A 27657-nucleotide genomic window follows, 5' to 3' on the forward strand; every position below is an offset into this window, starting at 1 on the left:
AACCGCCTGGTAACACACTTTTACTGGCCCAAGATGCGAAATGATGTCTCCAACCACTGCCGGGCCTGCCCCACCTGCCAGGCCAGCGGGTAGAGCGGCCGAAAAATCAAAGCACCCTTGCAACCATTTCCCGTCGTCACCACCCCGTTCGAACAGGTGGGAATAGACATTGTGGGGCCCCTGGACCCCCGAACAGCACAAGGACACCGGTTCATCCTGGTCTTGGTGGACCACGCCACCCGCTATCCCGAGGCCATTCCTCTTCAAACTGTAACAGCACCCGTGGTAGGCCGAGCCTTAATGGGGATCTTCTCTCGAGTGGACTTCCCCCGGGAAGTTGTCAGCGACAGGGGCACAAACTTTATCTCCAAGTACATGAAATCTCTCTGGCAGCAGTGCGGGGTTACCTACCGGTTCACGACCCCATATCACCCGCAAGGAAACGGACTGGTCGAGCGGTTTAACCGCACTCTCAAGGGGATGATCATGGGCCTGGAGGAGCCCCTACGTCGCCAATGGGACGTGCTGCTTCCGTGTCTCCTCTTCGCCTACCGAGAGGTTCCCCAGAAGTCCCTCGGTTTTAGCCCCTTCGAACTCCTATACAGACACCCTGTCCGGGGGCCCCTCAGCCTGGTCAAGGAAGAATGGGAGATGGCCCCCCAGAAGACCCCTCCAGACGTGTATAAGTACCACCTGACCCTCCGCAACCAGACTCGGCGATTCAGGGAACTCGCCAAAGCCAACCTTGAGGCCAGTCAGGAGGACATGAAGAAATGGTACGATCAACATGCCGCCTCCATTGAGTTCGAGCCCGGTCAGCAAGTATGGATAATGTCTCCAGTCGAACCTTGTGCCTTGCAGGACAAATGGACAGGACCCTTCAAGGTGATTGAGCGCAAGGGCCCTGTCACCTACCTAATAGACATGGAGTCCCCCCGGAACCCCCTCAGGGTCCTCCACTCCAACAGACTCAAACCCCACTTCGTACGCTCAGAGCTCAGCCTACTGATGGCGACAGATAGTGGGACGGAAGAAGACTCCGAGCCCCTCCCTGACCTACTGAGGACCCGTGAAAAAGATGGCTCAGTGGACGGGGTCCGACTCTCCGGTGCCTTGTCCCCGGAACAACACCAAGACTGTCGGGCTCTCCTGCTGCAATTTGCGAACCTGTTCTCCCTCACCCCAGGGGTCACCCCCTGGTGCCTTCACAACGTGGACACTGGGGATAGTCCACCTATTCGACACAGGGCCTACCGAGTACCAGATCGGGTGCGCACCTGCATCCAGGAAGAAGTCTCTAAAATGCTCGCCCTAGGAGTGATCGAGCCATCCGACAGCCCCTGGGCCAGCCCAGTCGTCCTGGTCCCCAAAACTGCAGCCCCGGGCGCCACCCCCGAGCTCCGATTCTGCGTAGACTATTGGGGCCTGAACGCTGTCACCCGAACCAACGCTCACCCCATCCCCCGGGCAGATGAACTGGTTGACCGTATGGGGGCTGCCCGCTACCTAAGCATCTTCGATCTGACAGCAGGCTACTGGCAGATCGGCCTCACCCCCAGAGCCCAAGAACGATCCGCCTTCTCCACCCCGGATGGCCACTACCATTTCAAAGTGATGCCATTCGGCATGAAAAACGCTCCAGCTACTTTCCAACGACTCGTGAACCAGGTATTGGCGGGCCTCGAAGAATTCAGTGCTGCGTACCTGGAGGATATCGCTGTGTACAGTCATCACTGGGCCGACCACCTTCACCACCTCCGAGAGGTCCTGCACGCCCTCCAGCAGGCCGGCCTCACCATCAAGGCCAGCAAATGCCAGATTGGCCAGGGGTCCGTCACCTACCTCGGACACCAAGTGGGGAGCGGTCTGGTGGCCCCCCTTCAGCTCAAGATCGCTGCCATCCAGTCCTGGCAACCACCTGTCACCCAAACCGAGGTCCGAGCCTTCCTGGGGCTCACCGGATACTACCGGCGGTTTGTGAAGGACTATGGCAGCATTGTGGGCCCCCTCACGGAACTCACCTCCAAGAAAAACCCCAAAACAGTCAACTGGACTCCGGACTGTCAAGCGGCCTTCGAGAGGTTGAAGGCCGCCATGTGCACCGCCTCCGTGCTCCAGGAATTCATCGTCCAGACGGACGCCTCAGATCATGGCATTGGGGCAGTGCTCTCTCAACGCAACCCCGAGGGAGTCGATCAACCAGTGGCCTTCATCAGCCGACGCCTACTAGCCCGAGAGCAGCGCTGGAGCACCATCGAGAGGGAGGCCTTCGCAGTAGTATGGACCCTCAAGAAACTCCGGCCCTACCTCTTCGGTACCCATTTCAGGGTACAAACAGATCTTCGACCCCTGCAATGGCTGATGCAGATGCGGGGGGAGAATCCAAAACTGTTGCGATGGTCCATCTCCCTGCAGGGGATGGACTTCACTGTGGAGCATCGCCCGGGCCAAGACCACGCCAACGCGGACGGCCTGTCACGCTTTTTCCGCCTCGGCGAGGAGAGTACCCAAGAAGATGGCTGACTCTCCCTGCCTTTAGCTGGGGGGGACGCATGTTGGACAGGCCTCGTGAAGGGGCCGCTTCCTCCCCGCATCACAAGACTCGGACACCGGCTCTCCCGGTGTCACCAGAAGAACCACCCCGGCAATCCACAGAAGCAACCCACAACCCGTCCCCAACGGGACGCCTGCTCCCGAACACCACGACATCGGCCGGCCCGGGCCGCCATCAGCAGCATTGCCCCGGCCCTGCCGCCATCTTGAACACTGCACCACGAGGCCGCGTGGCCTCAGCTCGACCCCAACCCTGGGCCTGGCCAGGCCCCGACATCGAGGCACCACCATCCACCCAGGAGGTGAACGGACCACTTGGCAGGTCAATGGGAGAAAGGAGTGTCGATGGCTCTCCCCCGCCAGGTGCCGATCACCCCCAGCCTCCCCGGGCGCTGGCTCCACCCCCCTGCTGGGTGTCTGGACTCCCTCATCCCGGACCTCCCGACCTCCAAGAGCGAGGGTCCGGACATCAAAGGAGGCCAGACCTATAACTGGGGCAGCTCCTGAGCAGGAAGGCAGTTGTATTCTGGAGTCGAGAGACGCCTAGAAGAACTCATCCTTGACGGACTGCTGGCGCTGCCGCAGCCCTGCCTTGTGAATCATCGTCCTGCCTGCTGGCGCTGCCGCAGCCTTCTGCAACCTACATCTTCGTCGGGACCTGCTGGCACTGCCGCGGCCCTCTGCAACCTACATCTTCGTCGGGACCTGCTGGCGCTGCCGCGGCCCTCTGCAACCTACATCTTCGTCGGGACCTGCTGGCGCTGCCGCGGCCCTCTGCAACCTACTTCTTCGTCGGGACCTGCTGGCGCTGCCGCGGCCCTCTGCAACCTACATCCTCGTTGGGACCTGCTGGCGCTGCCGCGGCCCATCCTTGTGTGAACCATCGCCTTTGCCGGCTGGCGCTGCCGCGGCCCTTCTCAAGTGAGACTTATCATCCGAGCCCGCTGGCGCTGCCACGCCCCGACCTTCCAGAACTTCGAGCTCGAGGATTGTAAGCTATTCATCGTACCACCTCAGTACCAGACCGGTACCAAGACTGTCCCGCTACCCCCTTTCCCTTCCAGAGACTAGAATTGAGAGGACCCTCGTGTCCCGATCTCACTGTATCGTGAATATCCTTGCTGCAAGAACCGTATATAAAGAGTGTTGACCTTATCCTTGTGTGGTGTCCATCTGTGGGGGGGAAGTTACTTGTCTGTACGATCGCTGGCGACGGCCCTCACCGGAGGCCTCTCCTCTTGTCCTCGGCCGACCCTCCAGGTCCCCGTCTAACAATCATCCTGGGACACAGCCCACAGTCTGAAGAAAATCACAAATGATGACAAGACCTGCACTCAGTAGATATACTGAACTGCGTACCATCTTGATGCTCCCATCATGAATCGCTCATTTTTTAAGTTGCATTGACCTCTTTTACACAATAGAGGGAAGAGCTAAGTGACCAAACAGATGAAGTATTATGTCCCTAGCCTACTCAGCTTCTGTATCTCAGTAATCATGTTATGTAGCAGTAAATATTCTCTCCTTGCTGTAATCACAATTAGAGAGTAGAATCCAATGTTTCCTTGTATCACTAGGGCTTTCTTGCATGATAGTGGAAATTCTGGACACATTATTATGGCAGTCAGATATTGTGTCACTTGTTAGTGTAATAGTCAAAGTCAAAGTCAAAGATGCTTTATTCGGTATGTAAAAATACAACCATATAGCAGCAGACATGATAGGCAAAACAACATACATATATATCAAGTTTTTAGAGCATGTTTCCGCAAAAATATGTACAAAATGTATCGAAGTAAAACGCAGAGTATTATAAAATTCTTTCTGTGTACAATATGATATAGCAGTATTCGCCTGCTATTAATATATGTGCAAATTAGCCTAATAAAGTGCAAAGTATCAATTCCATCCTTCCTAAAGTGCAATGTGCATTTAGCAGCACAGAACCAACTACTTAAAAGTCTAAACTACGCCAAAGTAAAGTGCAAGCGCTATACTATTCTTTCAGTGCACAATATACAATAGCAGCATTTATACAAGTGCAAATTAGCATGATAAAGTGCAAAGTTTCAGTATCATCCAAAGGTATAAAATACGTTTAGCAGCACAAATCCGGATACTTTAAAAAGAAAAAGCATCATTGAATAAATTCATATAATAATTGACTTTCTTACAGAAATACATTTTAAAATATAAGTGGCCACATGAAAACATACATCTGGGGTCTCTAAATTAAACATCAGTTGCATTGCTGTTTGTATACCACTCGTGTTATATTTTAAAAAGATGGACTTTAAGTAAAATTTTCTAAAAAAGGTATAAAAGTTACAGGATAACATAAAATGGCAGATGTTCTGTTTGGATTTACCATCACAGGGACATAAACAGGTGGCGGGTTTCTTAACCACGGGAAAGGCCACTAGGTGATGCACAATTCCCAAGCGGAGACGGGTCAATACAAAATGATGGGTATTGATACTAACAACAGTAAGATAAGTTTGGAAGCCTGCATTGATGTTATATTCCAGGTAGAGATTGAACATACTTTGTTTTGCATATTTTTCCGTTCTAATCCCAGCGGTATATTTAAGAAGTGAAGTTTTAAGCTCCCGCTTCGGTGGTGTAAAACCTATTGCTAGATCTTTAAAAATGTTTAGACCATACAGTATCTTATACCAATGTTGTATATGGCTCAGCCAGGGGATATTTGATCGACGGTCAAGTTTAATACAATCAGTAATTACATCCTGGGTAAACTTTGTCTCTTCCTTTGCCCAAATTGAGCGCCATAGGGACAGAGGACGTAGAACAATCAAATCATTAACATGATTCATATCAAGTTCCCTGTGTATTATATCAGTTGAGGCCGTAGCAGGGGCACTGATTAGTCGTTTTAAAAACACATTTTCCTCGCGCTGAATCAGTTTAGCACTTTGAACATCATATCCCCAAACTCCGGCCCCGTATATGGCTGAAGATATACATCTTGTATTGAATATAGATAACATTTCATAAATTCTACGACCCCCTAATTTGGCTGCGAATCTAAAAATGCAACTTGTATTCCTAACCATTTTAAAAAGGACATTTTTTTGTTTGTTAACCCATCTCCCGTCTCCTGAGAAAGTAATACCCAAATAACAAAAACTACTGACAGATTCTAGTCTCTCCACATCTAAAAAGAAAGGCTTACATTTTCTCGGTTTCTTTCCACATACCATTGTAACCGTCTTCCCTTTGTTAATTTTCAACTTCCTTCTTTCAATAAATAAGTGGAATTGGTTAGTTAGATGTTGCAGTCCATTATGAGTCCTAGAAAGGAGGACCGCGTCGTCCGCATATAAAAGAATTGGAATCGGGTTACCATTAATGATAGGTGCATCTGCATTAGTCTGTCTTAAAATTTGATCAACCTGATTAATAAAAAGGGAGAACAGTAGAGGGGCAAGTACACATCCTTGTCGGATACCTCTCCTGATTTAAAAAAAGGGGGTGCATTCTCCATCTCTTCCAAATCTCACTTTACTGGCCAGATTATTGTACAGTCGGGCAAGCAGATGGATAATTTCAATAGGAGCACCCATCGCCAGCAGAGTAGGCCAGAGCAGTGCGTGTTCCACCAGATCAAATGCTGAACTCAAGTCTGCAAAGCACAGGTAAAGGTTACCAGCTTTAGCTTTGGTGTACTTGCCGACTATGAGTTCCAGGTTCGCGCACTGCTCCCTTGTACCCATCCCCCTGCGAAACCCATACTGGACTGGGGATAAGATGTTTTTTTCCTCAGCCCAGGCTTCCAATCTCACTAGTAGGGCTCGACTAAGGATTTTAACTGTCGAGTCCAAAAGTGAGATGGGTCGATAATTACGGGCCTCGGACCAGGATCCTTTTTTGTTTTTTGTTAGTGTAATATAGAAACATTTACAGAGAAATCATACAGCATCATTTTGCCTCAGAAGATTGCCCATATTAAACTATTTAAGAGCTAGGGGTTGATAAGCAGCGGTGGATTTAAAAAATGTGTGATGATTACCTATGGAACTCCTGTATGTAGTCACATTTCCAATTCCTATATGCAGTGACTGGATTCAGATATGTTTGTAACAGAGCAAACACAATTCTCAACAACGTTCTTGCTCCTTAAACATGCAGCAATAATGTTGCCCCCTACCATCTATCTGTAATTGAACACTGTCTCTAATAGCATTTGTACTTACCTGGCCCAACTCCTTGGACGACCATAAAAATGAAGACCAACACAACACTGCAGTAAGCCATCCATGGGTACCAGTCCTGTAGGATAAATGTAGATGTTTACTATGATGTGCATAGGACATGAGCCAAAGCACTTGCTCATCAATAACACATGCTCATAAAGTGTGACAACCCTTGTGCCTTCCCAAGCAAAGCATTTAAAACCCCTGTTCCACCTAAACTATGATTTTAATTAACACAGTCCTATAAAAATGAGGTGTTAGATTTGGGGGTCTCTGGTTGGCCCAAGTATTCACTTGTGACAAGCAGGGACCCTCTCCTCTAAGTCAGGGCGTAGGATGATCCCTTCAGAATTACCCTTGCTCACCCTCTAGGTGCGTGGCGTGAGCAGCCAAGGCCAATATTCAGGAGTTTTTCTGGTTAAGCATTTGTAAGGACACACAGTAAATACATCAATCCCCCCATAAATGGACACCAGGCGGTAGTTCTATCAAAATACGTTCTTTATGTAAAAATATATCTATATATGCAGTTTAAATTCTCACAAGACCTTCTATAACACAAGGCAAGGCCACAATACTTTAAATATGACAGAGTTCTTTGGAGATTGTTAAAACCGGTCTTGGTTAATTCGACAATGGTCTCAGTCTTTTAAGAATTCTGATTCTAGGATGTTGAATTACTTTCTCACGTTTTAAAATGATTTAGGTAGGTTTTCAACCCCTTTGGTGCCTCTTGCACCAGTTGTACGCTTCGTAGCGCTTCGGTGCGCTTTGAACGGGTGAAATCCCGACACCCCTTCCGATGCTCACGCCTCCTGCGGGAGCCGGTGTACGCGGCCTACCGCTTCCGACAACTAGCGTACGGGGCTGTCACTAGGTCGCGCACCAGCTTCGATAGGATACTTCAGCGCACAGGGTTGTAATGCGCTGCCCGTTTCAAATGCGCTTCAAGTCCCAAGTGCGCTTCAGTTTGGCAATGCGCTTCGAGTCTCAAATGCACTTCAGGTCGACAATGTGAAGCGTACAGCTTTAACTACGATCCTCAGCGTATGGTTTCTCTAAAACCAGCAGGAGCACACAGTTTAGCACTATGGCAAAATAAAAGGTTGCGGGACCCGAGCCCGGTGTGTGCAAGTTTGTACTTAAGCACGACAGTCCTCAGTCTACCAGACGGGCAGACACGTTGGTGTGCTTGGGAGCACGAGACGTACCTTGGGGTCTGCAAACACAGTGGCGGATTCCAGCAGGCGTTGCACGGCACAGTGGCCTCCAGTACGGTCCGTACTGGGGGTGGATTCCTTTGGTTGTGCGGACCGGCCTCTCCACAGGTCAGAGGACACAGCGAGCGGCCGGGTGCGTTCACAGCGCACGGGCGGCCGTCCAAGCTCTCAAGTGCGCTCAGGAGACCAGGATTCCGGTGGGAGGGGGAACACAGCACTCAAGGTCCCTCCAGATAGCGAGCAGGGGCAGAGGAGCAGGCGGCCTTTACCCGAGAGCGAGGCTCTCAACGGGTAAAAGGGCAGGCCGCTCCCGAGTTCCAAAACTCTAGGAGGGGGCGAGGGGGACGCAGTCTTGCCTCCAGCGGGAGGAACACACAGCTCTGTTGGAGATGAGCCAAAGTACAGAGAACCCACTAGTCCTGGGGTTCAGTATAGGGGGCAAGCTCAGTCAAGCCCTTGGAGAAAGTTTCAGCACAAGTCAACAAAGTCCTTCTTAGGTCTTTTCCTCTCCTTCCTCAGCAAGGCAAACAGCAGGCCAGTCCTTCCAGCTTCTTCTTCTTCCTTCTAGTTGGGCAGAGGTTCGTTGTGGGAAACAGGATCTAGTTTCTTGGGAGCAGGGCTCCTACTTTTATACCGCTTTTCTTTTGTTCTGACAGGCCAGGGGGGCCTCTGCATAACCTCTTTCAGTCCTTGAGCACTGTGTTGGGTAAACTTAGGTCTCTCCTTTCAGGGAGCAGGGATGGCACATCAGACGCTCCAAAGGAGGTGGAGCCAGCATTGTGTGGACAGGGGCAGCCAGGAGTACTTTGTTGACAGGCTTCCCCCTTCCTGGGCCAGGTGTCGGGGTGATGTATGAGTCGCTCCACAGGAGGTGGAGCCAGCATTGTGGTGGCAGAGCACAGCCCTATTCAGAGTCCAGGGGCACTCCCACCACCCACCGAGGTGTAATCCTTGCATTCACCACCTGTCATCCCCCAGCCCTGTCACTCACACAACCCAGACAGTCAGATACACATCCTAGCAGAGGCGGGCTGAAATGGTTAGGCAAGCAAATGCTAGCTTTCTAAAAGTAGCATTTGCAAACACAGGATATTAAAATAAACTTTACTAAAAGAAGTATTTTATTATTCTGAGTTCAGGCATACTAAACTTGACCTTCTACCATGTTCCCTGAGCCTGCTGGGATTATAGAGCATAATAATTCCAGCAGCCGAGCTTGGCCTAAGAGAACAGGTAGCCTTACAATAGTGAAAAATGAAATTGGCTGTAATTCACTATTAGGACATGCCACACACATCAGGGCTTGTCCCACCTTACACTTACAATGCACCCTGCCCTTGGGCCTACCATAGGGGTGACTAATATGAAGCAATGGGAAGGTTTTGAGGCTGGCAAGTGTGTGCACTTGCCCAGCCAGCATGACAGTACCAGACTGCACACAGGTTCTGCAATGGCAGACCCTAGATATATTTTAAAAGGCTGCTTCTGTGGGTGGCGCAACCAGCGCTGCAGGCCCACTAGCAGTATTGGCATTTACAAGCCCTGGCACTCCTGGTGCACTTTACTGGGGACTGACAGTAAATCCAATGAGCCAATTGTGGCTCATATATCACATATACATTTCGCATTGGGAGCACTTGCACTGCGGCACGGATTCGCCGTGGCGCAGTGCCCTAAGCAGCAAGCACCAGCAAAAACATCTGAGGCACATCAGCAAAAAGTGGAAGGGAGACTCACGCCAAGGTGCCAGGTCTAACAAGAGGTATACAATCCACACTGCCTTCAAATGGTGACCAATTTCAATAACCAATATTCCTATTAAGGGAGAGAAAAACTAGGGCAATTTTCTTACTAAGTACTGAACTGACCAGTGTATGTCCATTTAGAGATGTCATGCAAATATTTGCAATCAGGTGAGTCTGGAATCTTTTTTGCCTTAGCTGCCCCTCCCATTTAAACTTTAGATGTGTAAGATTATGTTCTACTTCAGGTATGCAACAGAGGGCACTGGGTTCTGTATTATTTGAGTTATGCTAGAGAGTGCACTGAGTTCTGTGCTGCGTCACGGAGGGCACTGGGTTCTGTGCTGCCTTAGGTGTGCCAGAAAGAGCAATGGGTAATATATTACCCGAGATGAATCAGAGAGGTGTTCCAGAGGGGTTACTGGGCCCTGTGCCATCTGACTTTGTTAGAGAGGCCACTGGATTCAGGGCTGCTGGGGTGTGTCTGAGAGGTCACTGGGCCCTGTGCTGTCTGAGTTTGCTAGTGAGGACATTGGCATCTGTGCTGCCTGAGATTTCGTAGAAAGGACATTGGTTCTGTACTGTCTAAGGTGTGCTAGAAGGAACATTGGTTCTGTGGTGTTTGAGGATTGCTAGAGAGGACAATGGGTTCTGTCCTGTCTGAGATTTGCCAGAGAAGAAATTGTCTCTGTGCTGTCTGAAGTGAGCTAAAGATGATATTGGGTTCTGTGCGGTCTGGGGTGGTTTACAGAGAACATTGGGTTATGAGCTGTCAGAGGTTGGCTAGAGAGGCCCTTCGACCCTGTGCTGTCTGAGGTGTGCTAGAGAGACATTGGGTTCTGTGCTGTCTGAAGAATGCTAGACAAGCCAAAGCCTGTGCTGTCTACGATTTGCTTGAGATGACATAGATTCTTACTGTCTGATATGTGCTAGAGAGGACCTTTCCCTAAAGCCAAGGAGGTCAGGAAAATGAGCTTTCATAAGAGAGAATGTGAACTGGTATGTTACAGCAATGTGCTTTGGGCCAAACAGCGAAAGAAGTGTCACAAACAAGCAGAGATATAGATGAGACATACCACATTTTATAACATGTTAACATAAAGCCACAACTGCCTGTTCAGTCTCCTTAACCATTCCACCTCTCTCCTGCTATCATACCATCATGATATACCCTAGCCCTTCCCAAATCAATGTCCCAGTGCTGTGTAGGTGCAAAACCCCACCTTCCCCAGCTTCATGCCGCAGTGATGTGAGTACGACTGGAACACTTCTGAAACTAATGAAAAATCAGTTTCTATTGCCCGCCTTATATGCCCCAAGGGAAGCGGCTCCTAGCATAAAGGTTAGCCCCTTCCACTGGAAGTGGCATAATTCCCACACAATAATTTATGCCTACTAACCCCTGTGAGTCTGTCATACTCACTGCCGTGCTCGGCATTTCGGCATCCAAGTAAACGGCCATCAGGGGCCACATACATCTGTTTAAAAGGAGTGCAGTATGCAGAAAAAAGTAGCCTGATCACATGATAGGGCCACTGAAGACGGGCAGCATCTTAGACTAGTATCAGGGGGGCCATGGCTCACTCTACGGGTATACCTGCAAAAGATTAGTTAAATCACACAACCTAGCCAGCGGTATAAAGAATCATAATGGGGCAGCCATGACCTAAGACAATTTTACAGAGTACCCCTATATGATGTTTATAAGAAATAGCCAGGTCACATGACCTAACCACAAATGGTCAGCGCCATATTTCAGTGATGTTCAAAAGCCTGAAAACATCTAGTGTGGAGCTGAAATGTAATCGCTCATGATCTTTCAAGGGGGTAATGTTGAGAGATCAAGAAATGGGGGACAACAGTCTATTAAGGCCTTAGAACTGTGGTTTATATAAGTCAAACCCCAAAATGGGGATGTATTTTGTCACATCTGCAACCGTGAATATACAGGTTGTGCAGGTGCATAATTACTATGTAGGGAAGATGGTGGTCCTATTCATCGGAGTATAAGATCACCAGACCTACCCTATAATTGACATTTGCAGACTTATCACCTGGATCATCTCAACCCTTATCTATTTATGATGCGGCTGTGTGGCTGAGAAAAGGCACATCCGCTAGGTCTAGGCCAACCAGGGGTTACCCTCTCTACTTGTGCCATTCAATCACATCGTTCGGGCCCCCTTGTTCCTTCCAGAAGAGTATCTCCTCAGCCTCCGGGCCACCTACATCCATCTTTTCCAGTACTGTCCATCCAATATCCATGGGCCCATGGCCACTCTCCGGAATCATGTTGTAAGTTTGCTTGAATTGAGGGTACTGATATGTACCTGGACCCTGATGTTTACTTTCTGGTTGGTTAGGCCAATGTAATGAAAGCCGCAGATGCAAGTCAGCCTATATATGACATAGTTTGAATTGCACTTGATGAACTTGTTTTGAATCAAGTACAGCCATCATTAAGAATCACACTCTAGGAAGCTTGCAGCAGTCTACAAACTGAACACCCTCCACAAAGGAAATGGACAGAGGGTACAGTAGCAACATACTTCCGTGGACCTTTCTGGCGAGTGTGGACAAGCCGGTCCCTCAGACTTGTCGCTCTTTTGAAGGCAAATCTTTGCTGCAACATTATGTTTGGGACCACATCAAGGAGATGCCAGTTCTTACCTATAATCTGTCTGATATTTGTGGACAGGGTGCAAAAGTTGATACCACTGAAATTCAAAATGTGTTGGTTTTCCTGATTTTCTCCAGAAGGGTTGCATGTGGAGTGTTCAATGCCCTTTTTAGTCCTTGAGTAACATCTACCCATAATATGCCCTCTCCTTCAGGCGCACAACAAGCACCAATGACTGTGTGTCAAAGGTCCCTACCTTTGTGCAATTCACCTGTACGTGAAGAATTGACCCAAAGGTAGATTGTCTCTCAAATCCCTAGAGTGGAAGGATTAATAATGTAGGCGGGATTTTCTGTCTTAAGACTTTTGAAGGACATTTGTGTGTAGCCTCAGGTCTTTGGCTGTAATATCCAGATCAAAGTACACTGCCATGTTACCGCTTATGGACCACGTTAAGTGGAGGCATGGGTCCACTTCATGAATCCACTGGAGAAACTTCATTAAGTTCTCTTCCGTACCAAGCCAGATACACAACATGTCATCTATGTAGCATTTCCATAGATGAACATTCTGGAGAAAGTAGTTGGTGGCATGAAAGACGTAATTTTCTACAAACAATCCCTCATATATACAGGGCAGGCTTGGGGCAAAGTGGCCCCCATCGAAGTACCTGAGATCTGTAAAACTAGCTGATCCCAAAAGGAATTCCTCATGAGTGCCAGTATGATACACTTAAGTACAAAAGAATGCAGGGTATCATAGAACCATTTTTGGTCCCGATGAGCTTACGCAGCTGCCACTAGCGTGGCATCTTGGGGAATGCTTGTGTACAGCAACTCAATGTCAAGGGTGACCATTAACTGGATAGTAGGGCAGCATTCAATATCATGCACTGTATTTCATATAACTATGGTATCGCATACATAAGCAGGCTGACTCATCAGTGCCTCCCATAAAAAAAAGTCTGCAAGCTAAGACAAAGGTTCTGGTAATGATTGGATGCCCGAGACTATCAGACGTCCTGGTGGCAGATATTGTGCTTTATGTATTTTCAGCAAGATGTAAAAAGCTGGGGTCCTGTTGAGGGGTAAGTGAGAAATTCAGCTTCCTTCACAGTAATCCACGTATTATCTTTGGCCTCCTCTACTATGTTTCTTATTATACCCTGTAGCTCAACCATTGGGTCCCTTGCCAAAGGCATGTAGTTGGTACGTACCCTCAAAAGTCTCTTAACCTCCATCTCGCAGTCTTGAACATTGAGGGCCACAATTGTCCCACTGTAATTTGCCAGAACTCTTTGACTGGGACCAACATGGTTCTCGTATCCAACCCACACTTCATCTTGGTTGGGACAAAATATTTCCTTTGTCTTGGTCTAGCGCAACCAGTTGCCTGCAGTTGGCGCTTTGCATTTTTTAGTGCTACTTTTATTTAGAACTTTAAACATTCCTATCTCCTTTTCCCCTTGTTAGATTTTTGTCATTTTGTTCATTAAATATTTCTAAATTGGAGTGGAATTTTTATTGTGTTGTATTTTTTATGTAATCTGTTTACGTAATTATAAACACTTTACACGTTTTCTTAAGTTAAGCTTGTCTGTTCTATGCTAGGATTTCAGGTTTAAATTCCTGAAACGTTTACTTGACCAAACAAGAATAGTGACATTATTATTTGTGGTGGACTACCATCTACCCCAATTAATAATCCACTTAACATATTGGGCCCGATTCACAAAGGTAAACTAAGAAGAAAGTCTAAGTGTACGCCTTTCGGTATTGACAAAGGGCATTTGGTAGTATTAAATTCGTCTTTTGTCTCAGTTTACCTTTTTGGTCTCAGTTAAACTTAAGACCAAAACTTAAGTTTAACCGAGACAAAAGTCTAGCTTTTATACCTGTAAATGCCCTTTGTGAAGACTGAAAGTCGTAAAGTTAGACTTTTGTCTCAGTTTACCTTTGTGAATTGGGCCATTTGTCTGTATTCTTGAAGATCAATTTGCGGTCAACATTTTCAGCCAGCCTGGCTGTAGAAGTGATTGTACTCTTCCTCCCCTCGCCACATTCCTACTGACCACACACATTATATGTGAGACAGATAAAAAGAAACAGTGATCACTAGGGATCATCCACTAATAAATGTCTGTTTGAATCATTGGCTGAGCACACACCATGGAAAATTCTTTAATGGCTAAGTATAATGGCCAAGACAGGAGCAGCACTTCTATTTTAATCACTGTGCTATGTCACAACAAAGTCAGTTTTAGCTGGTCACTGCATTGGTGATGTTTCCATATTATAAGCAATAATGTGCTTTTATCATTTTACTCATGCTGGTGTTTGTATTGGATTGAAGCTCTTCGCCAGTGATCAGTAACACACAGATATCAATAGGATGCAACTCACATTTTATTACACATTGCCTCAACAACATAACCTTCCCCTGCCTGTTCACTTCTCTTAATCTTGCACTCCTCTCCTGCTTTCGGAACATTGTAAATTGCTTGTGTGCGTATGCACAAGGCAGTAAAACATAGGAAGGGGGGACAAATCGTAGCCAAATACCCTCAACATATATGAGGTTATCGCAAAGAAGTATTCATCTATTCTATTTTCAAGGAGGGCAAAGACTGAGCAGAGCCTCATCTCATATCTGCCTCTCATCTATCTAGATCTCTAGTAGATGGTGGCAGCTAGTGAGACACTGTAGGCTGATAAACAGACCCTCAGATGGTACAACCCATGGAGAGTCTATTGGTATTTTCCAAGTCAGCAACGCAGTCAAGGCAAGACAGAAGCAAGATGTACACACCCGCAGCAGAGCAGCTGGCGTTCGGAACAGTGTGCTGCCTACTCTCCAGGAGCATGCATTTCATAATGCATGCAAGAGAGGAAATCTCAATCAGTGATGCCCAGCGAATGCAGTCTTAACCGAGGTAAATGCCATTACTGAAGTCAGAATGATCCTGCCACTGGAGAGAAGAAGAAGCACTTTTTCAACAAGCAAGTGCCTTGCTGCCCTAAAGTTATTGGAGAGAGGTTGTAGAATTAGATCGATGGTGGTCGCCTTACCAAGTGGCCAGTGTGAAGTGATGGCATTTTTGAAGATAATAATGAAGAAATTGAATAAAGTGGCGAAAACTACTTCTAGTGAGTTGTAAAAAAAAAAGATGTGGATCAGATGGCTCAGGGACTGGTGAATACATTGGACTTAGTCAGAGTTTGCAAGCAAACATGAAGAGCACACTCCATATCCTCAAAAACAAGACAGTGGGGCTATAAAATAGAGCACACCTAACATAAGTGTTTGTGTTTTTCTTTCTGTACCTCCAGAGGAGTGTTACAGATGCAATACTTCCTTAGCATGCATACTTTTACTGCACAGGTAAGTAATTCTATTTAAATAACATAATTATGTTTTTAAATTGATGGTTTTGGTGTGGGTACTGGGAAAGGGAGGTAAGTGTAATTTAGAGTTTGGGAATCAGAAATAGTAAAGGGAGGTTGGAAGGAAATTAAAAACATGGCCAAGTTATGGGGGTTCCCCCAAGAAATATATGTAAATATGTCTATATACATAAATATAAATCTATCCATTGTAGTGTGGGCTGGGCCTTGTTGCGCACATTACTAAGTTAGCATAGGCCTATTAGAGGTTTAAACGCCATTTTACTTTTTGCCGCTTTTGCACACGACACTGCATATAACTGTTTTTGCAAGTTAGGCTCCGTGAAATGCTTCACATGAGAATGGCTTGTTTTCAGCATCCCTAGACTTACATCATGACTCTAGTCTGCACACTGAGTTCTAAAACCTACAAGGTCATCATAACAAAGTAGCTGTTGTTTGAGCGGATCAGCACACGTTCTAGTCATAACACATATGCAGATGCAAGCCAACGTGATTCTGGCGCCTTTAATATCACACTGTAAGCATGATTTCAGACACTTGGAAGAAGCCCGTTTTTCCAGACAGACAGAGAGCTTTTTCAGATCCTGATGTGATTCACACCTGCTGATCTTGGAGGTATGGGATCCGCCAAACAAGCCTAGGAGACCTTCTATATTTTATAAAACATAGTTCCTAGCTAGGGAGGGTGATTTACTAGGCGCTATAGGACCTATTTTCACCATCATTGTAATATGATTTCTCCCTTTGTGCTTATGTTAGCAAAGATACTGCATCTTAGAGCATGTTGTTGAAATAAATATTTTAACCTTATCCGAGTCTCTTTTTTACTCCTGTTTTGGACTGGTATGAGAGTATAACGAAAGAGTGTTCTTGCTTCCCACTGTCATGTGGTCTGTTTTTACCTTTGCACTGTGTTATGTTGGCATGAGCGTGTTAGAAGTTTAAACACCATCTTCCTTTTCTGCAGCCTCTGCACACAACACATTTTGTTATTAAAGCTTTTCGCCTAGTTGAATATTTTGCTTTACATGAGAATAACATGTTTTCTTATAATATCAGTCTTGCTTGGAAAGCTATGTCTATACAGTGAGTGCTGAGGCCTTCAAGGTTTTTTCAACACAGCGCTTGTTGTTTGGTTTGATCAGCGCACTGAGTAGACATAATATATATGCAGCTGTGGCCAACTTTGTGTTTCCAGGCGTGATTAATAATGCACTACACAGGGCATGAGTTACACACTTGATCCGCATGCAGAGAGTTGGTGCAGGAGATGATGTGATCCATTTCTGCTGAACCCAAAGATATGGGCACGCCCTTCTAATCCCAGAGAGACATTCTGTAGATATAATATAATAAACTAGCTAGGGAGGGCAAACTTCGGTTCTATTTAGACCTTTTCCCTTTAGCATTTTAACATGCTCTCTCCCTTTGTATTTTATGGAATAAGAACCATGCTGCTAACCTTGTTCCTTATAATATGTTTGTTATTATTAGCTAAGATACTGCGCTTGAGAACACTGCATTAGAAATAAACCTTTCAAACTTGCATGTGTCCTTATTTACTCCTCGTTCTGGATTGATATGTTAGTATAACGAAAGAGTGTTCATGTGATCCACATTACCTGAGGTGTTCTAAGTCCATGTTCTGGGTTGTCTAAATCATTGGGGTTCGGTAAGAAGAATGAGACACTGACTGCTAGTCTGGTAGGGGATTTTGGATACTAAGGTGAGTTTTGGTACACCCTAATTCACTGAGGTTCTAAGTCTCTATGCACAGTTCTGTGTGAGAGCACGATCCCTGATACATGGCGCCCGATCATTGGTGGTCTTATTACATGACACTTGAGTAGTACTTGTATCGGTCCTTAACACCCTTCACTATTGTTTCCGGAAAACAGTGGTGTCGGACAAACCTACCTATACTCACATAGGTCTTTTCAAGCTTGATTCTTTCAAAACGGTTTCCTTGAATTACTACCCAGTTGTGCTACGCACTTTTTAATGTACCTTTTCCTTTCTGTGTCATTATGGCCGCGGTGGACATTCCGCAACATAGTCACATTGCAGTGCGTAATCACTTGCAGAATTATAATGTCACCGTGGATGGCATGGCCGTGATTATAGTAGGGAGTGCCGAGGTGGCTTACCCTTTCGAAATGTTTTACTCATGGGTGACCTTCCCAGCTGTAAACGCGAATACTACTGTGTTTGACACGGACACTCCCACTGCCGTTCCTCTGGAATATGCTCCATATAGGACACAGGAAGTTCCAATTAACACTTGGCAGCACCGAATTTGGTTTGATGGCGTCCTACCCCACACTTTGACAGCACCGAGGTTAGGTCCTTTGTCCATTCCAGGCGCAACTTGGCCTGTTTTGGCTGGATTTACACATCATCCTCAGCACGGGAAGTGTACCGTTGCTGAATTAAGACGACTACATGTAGTCGCAATTAGCGTAATTAGGTCATTAGTGCAATACATTACCCGCAATCTCCCAGGCGGGCCCCAGGTGGTGCAGCACTTCCTGCCGGTCTGGGTGGAATGAAACTTAGTCCTGTAATGGTCAACTCTGTGATGGGCAAGCGCCCCCAGAATAAGGATGACTTTCCTTTCTGGCTTGCCAAGAAGTTTGACCAGCTGGAAGCGGTATTTCCTAGCACGACTCCTGGTGAGAAACACAGGATTCTGACAATTAGTATGCCTAAAGACTTAATCCCAGAAGGTGGTGACTGTGAGTCACGGGGTAAGATCTTTGCGGCATTGTATACGAGGTGCTTCGGCACACAGTCAATGACTGTCTTTCCGACGGTGGTTAAGCGTGTTCAAGATGAGCACGGACCTGAGGCAGCGGTTGAATTGGGTATGTGCCTCTGCGGCAGTTTTGACGTAGTTTCCGATCTCGTTCTTGCGAATGTCAAGGGAGATGCTGTGAGCTTTCAGGTGTCTAATGCTTTGCAGGCTGTACCCGATGCCGATAAACCCCGTCAGTTACTGAGAATTATTGTGGCGGCGTATAAAAGCATGGGCTGCAATAGTTGGAGAGTCAAGCCATTTTCCACTAAAGAGAAAAAGCGACCACAAGGGCCGAAGTCAGAGACTGACGAACAGCCAAAGGCCAAAAATCTAAATTGGCCGAAAAAACAAAAACAGGGTAAACAACAACAGCAGAAACAGGAGTCTCGTCCTGCATCTCCAGTGCCTGTGCCTACAGAACGTGTTTATGACTTGCGCGATCGCACGACGATAAAATCTCCTGATCGTTTTCAGGTTTCTGAACAACGCTCTGCTCGTTCTTTTTAGGAATCATTAGCCTCATCGACAGGTGGTGGAGGAGGCGGCAGAGGTCGGGGTGGCCAGCAGGGACGTGACCAGCCCTGCCCGAAAGACAGTAAAGGCAAGCAGGACGATTCAACATCGAAGAGACTCCAGTTTCAGAAAAAGAATGTTGCCGCTTTAACAGCGAGATATGCCACAGATAGTAATAGCGCAGCTTCGGAATCAGACATGGGCTCTGACCTTGCTGGACAGCGCGGCAGAGATTACCATAGTGCGAGAGGCCCTGCGTCCGCTACTGAAGATGACAGCGACTGACCAATATGTTGTTGTGGAGACAGCTGATACTAGAGTAGCTCCCCCTGATAGACTGTATAACATAGTCCTTTTAATTGAAGGTGACATACAGCGTACCATCAAAGGGGTATTTTGGGAAAATCTTATGACTACCTATGACATTTTGTTAGCGGAGGCAGACTGACCCCCACCTTTTGTGCTCGCAGCTCTGAGAGGGGAGGAGGTAATCCTCCCTAGTTTCGTGCACACGGTCTCGAAGGAGCATGCGCTGAATTTTGCAGAAGAGTAGGATAAGGCTCTTGCACCGGCTCTGTACCGTACACAGTGTGGTTGGGATACATTTTTCCCACACCACGAGATTCCTTTGCGGTCTATGCCACAGCCTCAACCTCAATATCCAATCCGACAAGAAGCTAAGGCTTCTGTCGCGGAAATCCTTGAACAATTGGAATATCAAGGTGTGAGTGAAACTTGTGTGTCACCGATAAATAACCCTCTTCTTACTGTGACCAAGCCTGACGGCTCGCACCGTTTGGTATTGGATTACCAGCATTTTAACTCGAATTGCCGTACCTGTGCAGTACAGAATACTCACGGCTCTGCTCTTGTGGATGGTCGTGTGCGTAAATGGTTTAAAACCACGCTTGACATATCCAACGTTTTTTTTGCCCACAATTTGGACTTACTGAGTTCCCAGTGGACCAGTTTTACCTGTGGCGGCAAACAACACCAGTATAAACGATTACCAATGGGCTATAAGAACAGTCCAGGCGTGTTTGCTGCCCGTATTGTCTCTCTCTTAGAGAGGATAGACACTGATGCGTGTTCGTATGTGGATGACATTTATCTCACAGACGACGAGCTTTGGGCGCATCTGTGTCGCGTTGACCGCATCATTTGTAACTTTCCGGACTTTGGTTACAAGTTCAACTTTGCAAAGTCTCACATTGCAGAGTACACAGTGTTGCTGGGCTACGAGCTCAACAATGAAGGTAGGGGATTGGCTCCTCACTTCTTGGAGAAATGCGCACAACTGTGTGCTCCTACAACTCTGAAAAAATTACAGTCCTTGCCGGGCTTTTTGAATTTCGGGTGTACATATATTCCCGAATATGCCCAGCGTATCAAACCTTTGTATGCTTTGATACAACCTACTTTTACCAAATCTTGCTGGCTGCCAGAACTTTCAGCTATTTTGCAATCTTTGCAGGCTGATCTTCTAGAATCTAAATTCTTACTGACTTGTGATAACCACACCAACCTGGTGATAAGAATCATCCCTGGGGCGGTGGGTTTCACATACCTTACTTTTAACGAAGGAGACTTAGTACCTATTGCTTACAAGTCACACTTGTATACTTTGGCTGAAATGCGGTTTTCCTCTGTGGAAAAAGTCTTGACAGCAGTGCAAATGGCGATTCTCAAGGAACGTGCATTGTCGCAGGGAAATCACATGTTGGTTGTAACCCCGTTTCCTGCATCAGAGGCAGTGACGAAAGTCAGTGTGCTGAATTCTAAAGCTTTGCACCCTCGGTAGATACAATGGGCAGCATCCTTGACGTGTCCGGATGTCACATTTATTTCTGATGCCTCCTTACAGTCGCTGAAGTTTTTGCAGTATGAATTTGTTCATCCTGCCCCTTTGGCTATGCGGCCTTTGGAGGACTTCCATTGCATCATATACACTGATGGTTCAGCGCGGGTTGCGCATGGGTCTAAGCACGCATACGTTTCCGCTTGTGCTATTGTGGTAGGTGCCATGGGGAATGACGAGTTCAAGTCCAGGTCGTGCACACTCAGACTCTAGGGGACTGCATCGCACAATTGGCAGAGCTTCATGCTCTGATGCTTGCATTGGAGTACGCTGATCCTGGTATGACGACTCTTATTGTTAGTGATTCTTACTACTGTGTCCAGTCTTACAATGGAAACCTGTTCTTTTGGATTCAAAATGAGTTTCGTGATTCCAAGGGTAGCACAATAAAACATAAAATGATCTGGGTCCGAGTGGCTGAGCTTAAAGATCAGTTGCCCCTCGTGTTTGTGATTCCTACTCTCGGTCATCAGCGCGTGGGAGTCCACACTGTCGGCAACTCGCTTGCAGATGAGGCAGCAAAATCTGCGGTATTGACATATTGGGTTGCAGCAGTTACACGTTCCACAAGTAAGATTGATGATGATATCTTTGCCTCTGTTGCTGCAACTGAGAAGGGAGGTAAATATCCAAAAGGATTCCCTTCAAAGTATTCATACTACTTAGGTCCTGTTCAAGTTCCTTATGTGAAAATACCTGACGTTGGTGAGATGTTACTTCCCAACGCGGACCGCAGGCCTACACTGATTACCGCAGCCCATGAAGGTGTTGGGTCTGCACATGCGGGCGCTTCGGCTACTGTAGCTCAGTTACAACAACGTTTCTGGTGGCGGGGGCTGTACAAACAAACGTGTGATTATGTCCTTCAATGTGACATTTGCCAGTAGATTAAGCCTTCAACTGCTGCGCGTCCGCCCCGGACACAGTTGTACATTTCTAATAAACCCCTTGGGTGTGTTTATTTAGATCACTGTGGTCCTTTTTCTTCTGATACTGCGTATAAGTACATCTTAGTAGCAGTTGATTCATGCACACGCTTTATGTGGGTCTGGCCACACCGCAGCGCTGATTCACAGACTGTCATAAGAGACTTGCGTGTCTTTGTAGGGATTTTTGCCGGTGGTACCTTCCATTCGGATCAGGGTCCGGCTTTCGCCTCTAAGGCGTATAAGGATGCCATGACTTCGTTGGGGGTCCTAGTAAAGTTTTCGTCTCCATACAGACCTGAGGGTAATTGTGTTGTGGAACGGATGAACTGAGATTTAAAGCAGTCTTTGACTGCTCCAGTTATAGGCACTGGCAGGAACTGGCTGGCACACCTCAATAGCGTGCAGCGTGCTCTTAATAATCTCCCTAGAAGGTCTCTGGGTGGGCGGGCCCCATACGAGATGCTCTTGGGTATCAAGATGTATGTCCCGGACCTTGACGGTCTAGACTCGGTGGCTCAAGCTGCCTCCTTTGACGTAGATGAACATTACAATGTTTTACAGGATCTACAAAAGACGAGAGACAGTCTTGCAAAGGAACATTTGCCCTCCACCTCGGAAGATGCGTTGCAGATTCTGGTAGTTGGCTGGCTACCCCAAGTTGGAGAACTGGTTCGTGAGAAGATAGAAAACAAGAAAGAGTTTGGTTCGTCCTATCGAGCTCCGGTTCCAGTGCTTGGAGTGAAGGGCACAAGAACAGTCATATTACCAACACTTCCAGGTTGTAAGGAGAACAGGTATATCTCCATTGACAATGTCAAGATACACAGAATGGCCGATTCTTCTTAGTATGACACCAGCAGTCTCATATCTTTCGATTTTGAGAAATTCTGTTTTGGCCCCGGTTTCCAATCCTGTGCCTGATGTTGCTCTCGAGATGCCTGCAATTTCCCATCCTTTATTGAGCATACTGCCTGGTACTCAACATGATGAAACTCATTATACTTATCCAACTGACTTATCGATGCCTAATTTGCAAACTCACTTAGCTACAGAATCCAGATTTTCATTTGACACTGTTTCCCACACATCAAAAAAGCCTTCGAAGATTTCATTTCTGGCAAGACTGTTTGAAAAACATTTTTTGATTCCCCCTTGGACTTATATTTGGATGGTACTTTTTTCGATTTACCTTTTTATGTCAAATGGCTTTGTGTTTTATTTTTTCCGTATCGTCAATGGACACTATGTCGAGGAGAGAACATGCATTTGACATATCAATGGAACATTAGCTCCCCATTCCTTATCACACAGATTGAAGAGAGACTTGGCTTTAGTTAATATCACTGCTTGGCCTGTCTTAGATGGGATCGCATGGGATGCTGTTCGATTTCAAATCCATGGGCCCACTGAGGTTATAAATGTCCCTAATGTGCTTAGAGTGTCTATGGGGGATGTAGTTAAACAAAATATACGTTCTGATGATTGGGGTGTTCAGGCCGTAGAATCATTATTTTCTGATTTGAAATATTATGCTGCCTTTGATGTTAAATGTTAATGTTAGCCACACTTTTTGATAAGGTACATAGAGTTAATTAGGTCTCAGAGAAATAGCTGGGCACTCTGCCACAAGTATACGCAGATTGTATAAGGAACTACGTGCCTGTGTGGTGCAACTGGCGTGTGGGAAAACCCTTGGACCGCTCAAAAGTGTGTCTATCACAACAGACCCACCGATAACTTCTACCACCACCTGCCTATACATACACTAACATTATTAATACCATATTAATGCAAAAATCATAGAGCCAAAGGCAGCAACATTGATGAATCCCTTGATGTTATATTTTCAAGATTTTAATAGTTCCACACCAGCCGACACGTGTTTCGTCGAGTAAGGAACAGAGTGTTCGCGACTCCTCAGGGCTTTTGTTTTTCAACAAGAAACTGGTCTAGGTCGCTCCACCGGTGATAATTCCAACCCGGCAGGGCCCGTGACCATCTGGAGTTGCAGGGCAACCAAATCAAAATATTGCAACTGACATTCACAGATTCCTTGTATTTCCTGGTATAGTCCTTAAAAAAACGCCGTAAATCTGTGGTCTCGAGGTGACTATCAGTGTTGGTTCTTCTTAGAACGGGTGAGTCTAAGTGAATCGACCCAGGAGACCTTCTTTATGTCCCGAGCGGATGACCCCAATTTACAAAAATGCGCTGCGTACGCCGCTTCCTGTCTTCCCGGGTCACTGTGTTCCGTGTGTTGGACCTAATGATTGTGCCCATCTTTAAAGCTACTAGCGCTCATGTAAAGCAGTCTGATACCTTCAGGTCTAATTTGTGCTATATAGAACTACCCCCAAAAAAGGTTAAAGTAAGCCTCTAGTAAGGTTTTTTTAAAGGATACACGCACACACTCAGGTACACGCACAGTTGTATGATAAAGGTTTGAAGACCTTTGTGAGATATTACATCAACAATTGTCTCTCAAGTCATCCACTAAACCATCTCTGCCCTGTGCAGCAAATCAGTAACCCATTGTCCATCTGTGATGGATTTCAGAATCCATGATAAGTCCTACAAAGATGTTAATCTTGAATGCTCATTTCTAGAGAGGATATAAGAAACTATGACCGGTCCTGTCCACTACTTCAATAATGTGTGCACCGCGTAACTATGGAGAATATTACCCCATGTAACATCTTATCCAGTTCTTCAAATCCACATCCCATTGCCAAATGACACAAAAAGGCAAGAACTATTTTATACAGGAAATCCCAACATCACACATTCTAGCCATTAGGTACCTTATGGGCAGGCATGTCAAGGCCATCAACACAAATCTACTAATCAGTTTCCCCTGGTATTTGATAACCAATATAGCATACTCCATTATATCCAGGAAATGTATTCCAATGATCTATGCACTAATGTGTATGAGGGACATCAGTTACTGTGGCTTTCTTCGGATCACTGACATAATAACGAGGGACATAATATCGACTATCAAAAATATCGTTGACAAAATATCGACAGACAGAACATCGAGTTTGCATCTACAAACAGGTAAGTACTAAAAAATCGAGTAAAAAACATCTTTTACTAAAATATAGTTCATACAAATATTGACTTTATTAAAAACAATGTTAAATTCAATTAATATTAAAAATTAATTACTAAAATATACTTAAAAATACTTAAATTAACTTATAATAATTAAATAATTAATGAAAGTTATAAAAAAAAAAGTGTATCATATTTGTTAAAACATATATATGTAGTAACATAATATAATTAAATAATATCCAATATTATTACCGTACAATAGCGGAACTGTAAAAATTACTATTCCCACTCCAGAGAATGCAACAGTAGGGAAAGCGTTGGATAGCGTAGGGATAAAAATTACTATTCCCACTCCAGTGAGTACAACAGTAGGGAAAGCTTTGGATAGCGTAGGGGTAAAAATTACTATTCCCACTCCAGAGAGTGCAACATTAGGGAAAGTACATACTTCATATATTATTTAAAAAAATATAAATTAATATCTATAAATAATTATTTAAAAGTAATTACCAATGTAATATAATATAATAATTATTCTATTAAAATTACTAATTAACATTCATTATTACAATTAGTTACCTATTAATACAAATTAATTACAAATTAACAATTAATTATTTAAGAATTAAAAATTAATTAACAATTAATTCAAATTAAATACAATTAAATAAATTTAATTATTTAATTAATTATAAATAAATTACTTCCCACCCTATTCCCCTATAAACCCACAACCCGCTACAGAAAATAAATTAGTAAAATTAACATAATTAGCAATTAATCAATTAAATGAAATTAATTGCCAATTAAAATGTTATTAATTATCCATACAAACTAAATTAACAATTAATTCTAAATAAATACTAATAAATAATTGTACATATTTAATTAATTATAATTATATTACTTCCTACCCAATTCCCCTATAAACCCACAACCCGCTACAGAAAATAAATTAGTAAAATTAACATAATTAGCAATTAATCAATTAATTAAAATTAATTACCCATTAAAATGAAATTAATTACCAAATATAAATTAATTAACAATTAATTAAAAATTAATAACAATAAATACATTTACATATTTAATTAATTATAATTAAATGACTTCCCACCCTATTCCCATATAAACCCACAACCCGCTACAGAATTAAATTACACAAACATTAAAAAAACAAAATTCATTAATTAAAATTATTTATAACATAAATACACACTTTTCACACATATAATAACATAAAAAACACTATAAAAATTCGATATTATTAAAAAATCGATAAATTTAATAACCTATATTTTATACTTCGATATTTTAACTTTCTATATCTTTAACACTCGATATTACATTACTTACCTTAAAAACAATATTTTTCATGTCTATATTCTGTCCATTCGATATTTTGTCCATTCTATATTTTACACTCGATATTATGTCCATTCGATATTTTGGACTCGATATTTTGACTGTTCACCTACTAGTCCATGAGTGACATTAAGCACAATATCCATTGCTATTTAGGGTACCAGTAACCAATTCACAAACTATCTAATACATTAAACCCTATATTCCATTGTATGAACAACATCAACATTCATAGCCCATCCTGGCTAGCACACCAATACAACTCTTAGTACAAAAAACATTTCCATTTGTCATCACAACAAAGACACCAAAAACTCATGCATCATCCTATCTAGAACATCAACAGCACATACTTCATCCTACCCTAGCATCAAACATGAAATCTCTTGCTCCAGCCTATTGAAGGTGTGAATAACCCATGCACCATCATTGTATTGACCCATGCTATGACCTATCTAGAACATCAATAAACCATGCTCCATCCTATCTTGAACACAGCTCCTGGGCCATGCTATACAGACCCTCAGGGATAAATATGACTGATCTAACATGGAAATTAAAGCCCATGACACACCTCAACCCCACATCACACCCCAGGTGTTATTCTACAAAGTACACTAATAGTACCTCCATTATACTATTCAGGGATTAGATCCATACCCCAGTCAAGGACAACAGTGGCCTATGGTTAGTGCAGTCCAGGACACCAGTAATCCATGTCCATCCCTTTCAGGACTTCTACACCCAGGCATGCATATCTTACCTGGACAAAAATAAATCATACTCATCATATCCTAATCGAACTCTATGTTTCTACTTTCTATTGTAAAGTGCTCTAACACCTTTGGGTAATGTCACCACCACATACATATGCATAAATAAATGAAATGACATATCCTGGATATTAATCATTCATGTCCATCCTACTCAGAGCATTAATAATACATGGTTTATTTTATACAGTAAATCTAAAGTCATGTGATCTCCTTCAATATTTATAAATTGCCCAGGCAGTTGGTCTCTCCTTGCCAAGTGATCATTAAAGAAGTGCTGTTTCAAATTTGGGCCTCACTGCCATTGAATTTCTCCAAGGGAGACCCTTATCTTGTGACTGGGTAGCACATATCTATGTGGCTTAAAACTGGATTTCAGGTTGATTTCATAATACAGATTTATGTTTAGAGGCTCTCATAATTTTACAAACCTCAGACTTTCTCACAAAAAGGATTCCCTCTAAAACAAATGACAAAACTACCCGTTTGAAATGTTAATGTATTGGTTTTATTTTTGTAAATTGCCTAGTCCCTTGTTTCTGCTTTGTAATATTTAATAAATAAGAAAAATCATGGAGCCCAAGTATTTAAAACTGCTCTCAAAGC

At 44.7% G+C, this 27657-nt stretch overlaps 1 protein-coding gene across 1 annotated transcript in view; it reads right to left on the bottom strand.

The window, feature by feature from the left end:
- The window catches only part of LOC147679025 (solute carrier family 2, facilitated glucose transporter member 11-like), a 617202-nt gene that overhangs the window by 146753 nt on the left and 442792 nt on the right, over positions 1-27657 (bottom strand). Inside the window, exon 10 of the mRNA XM_086944708.1 lies at positions 6768-6843. Coding sequence (XP_086800834.1) covers positions 6768-6843 — 76 coding nt within the window. The remainder of the gene's footprint in view (positions 1-6767; positions 6844-27657) is intronic.

Source organism: Lissotriton vulgaris, chromosome 11 (genome assembly GCF_964263255.1).
Source record: "Lissotriton vulgaris chromosome 11, aLisVul1.2, whole genome shotgun sequence".
NCBI classification, from domain to species: Eukaryota; Metazoa; Chordata; class Amphibia; order Caudata; family Salamandridae; genus Lissotriton; species Lissotriton vulgaris.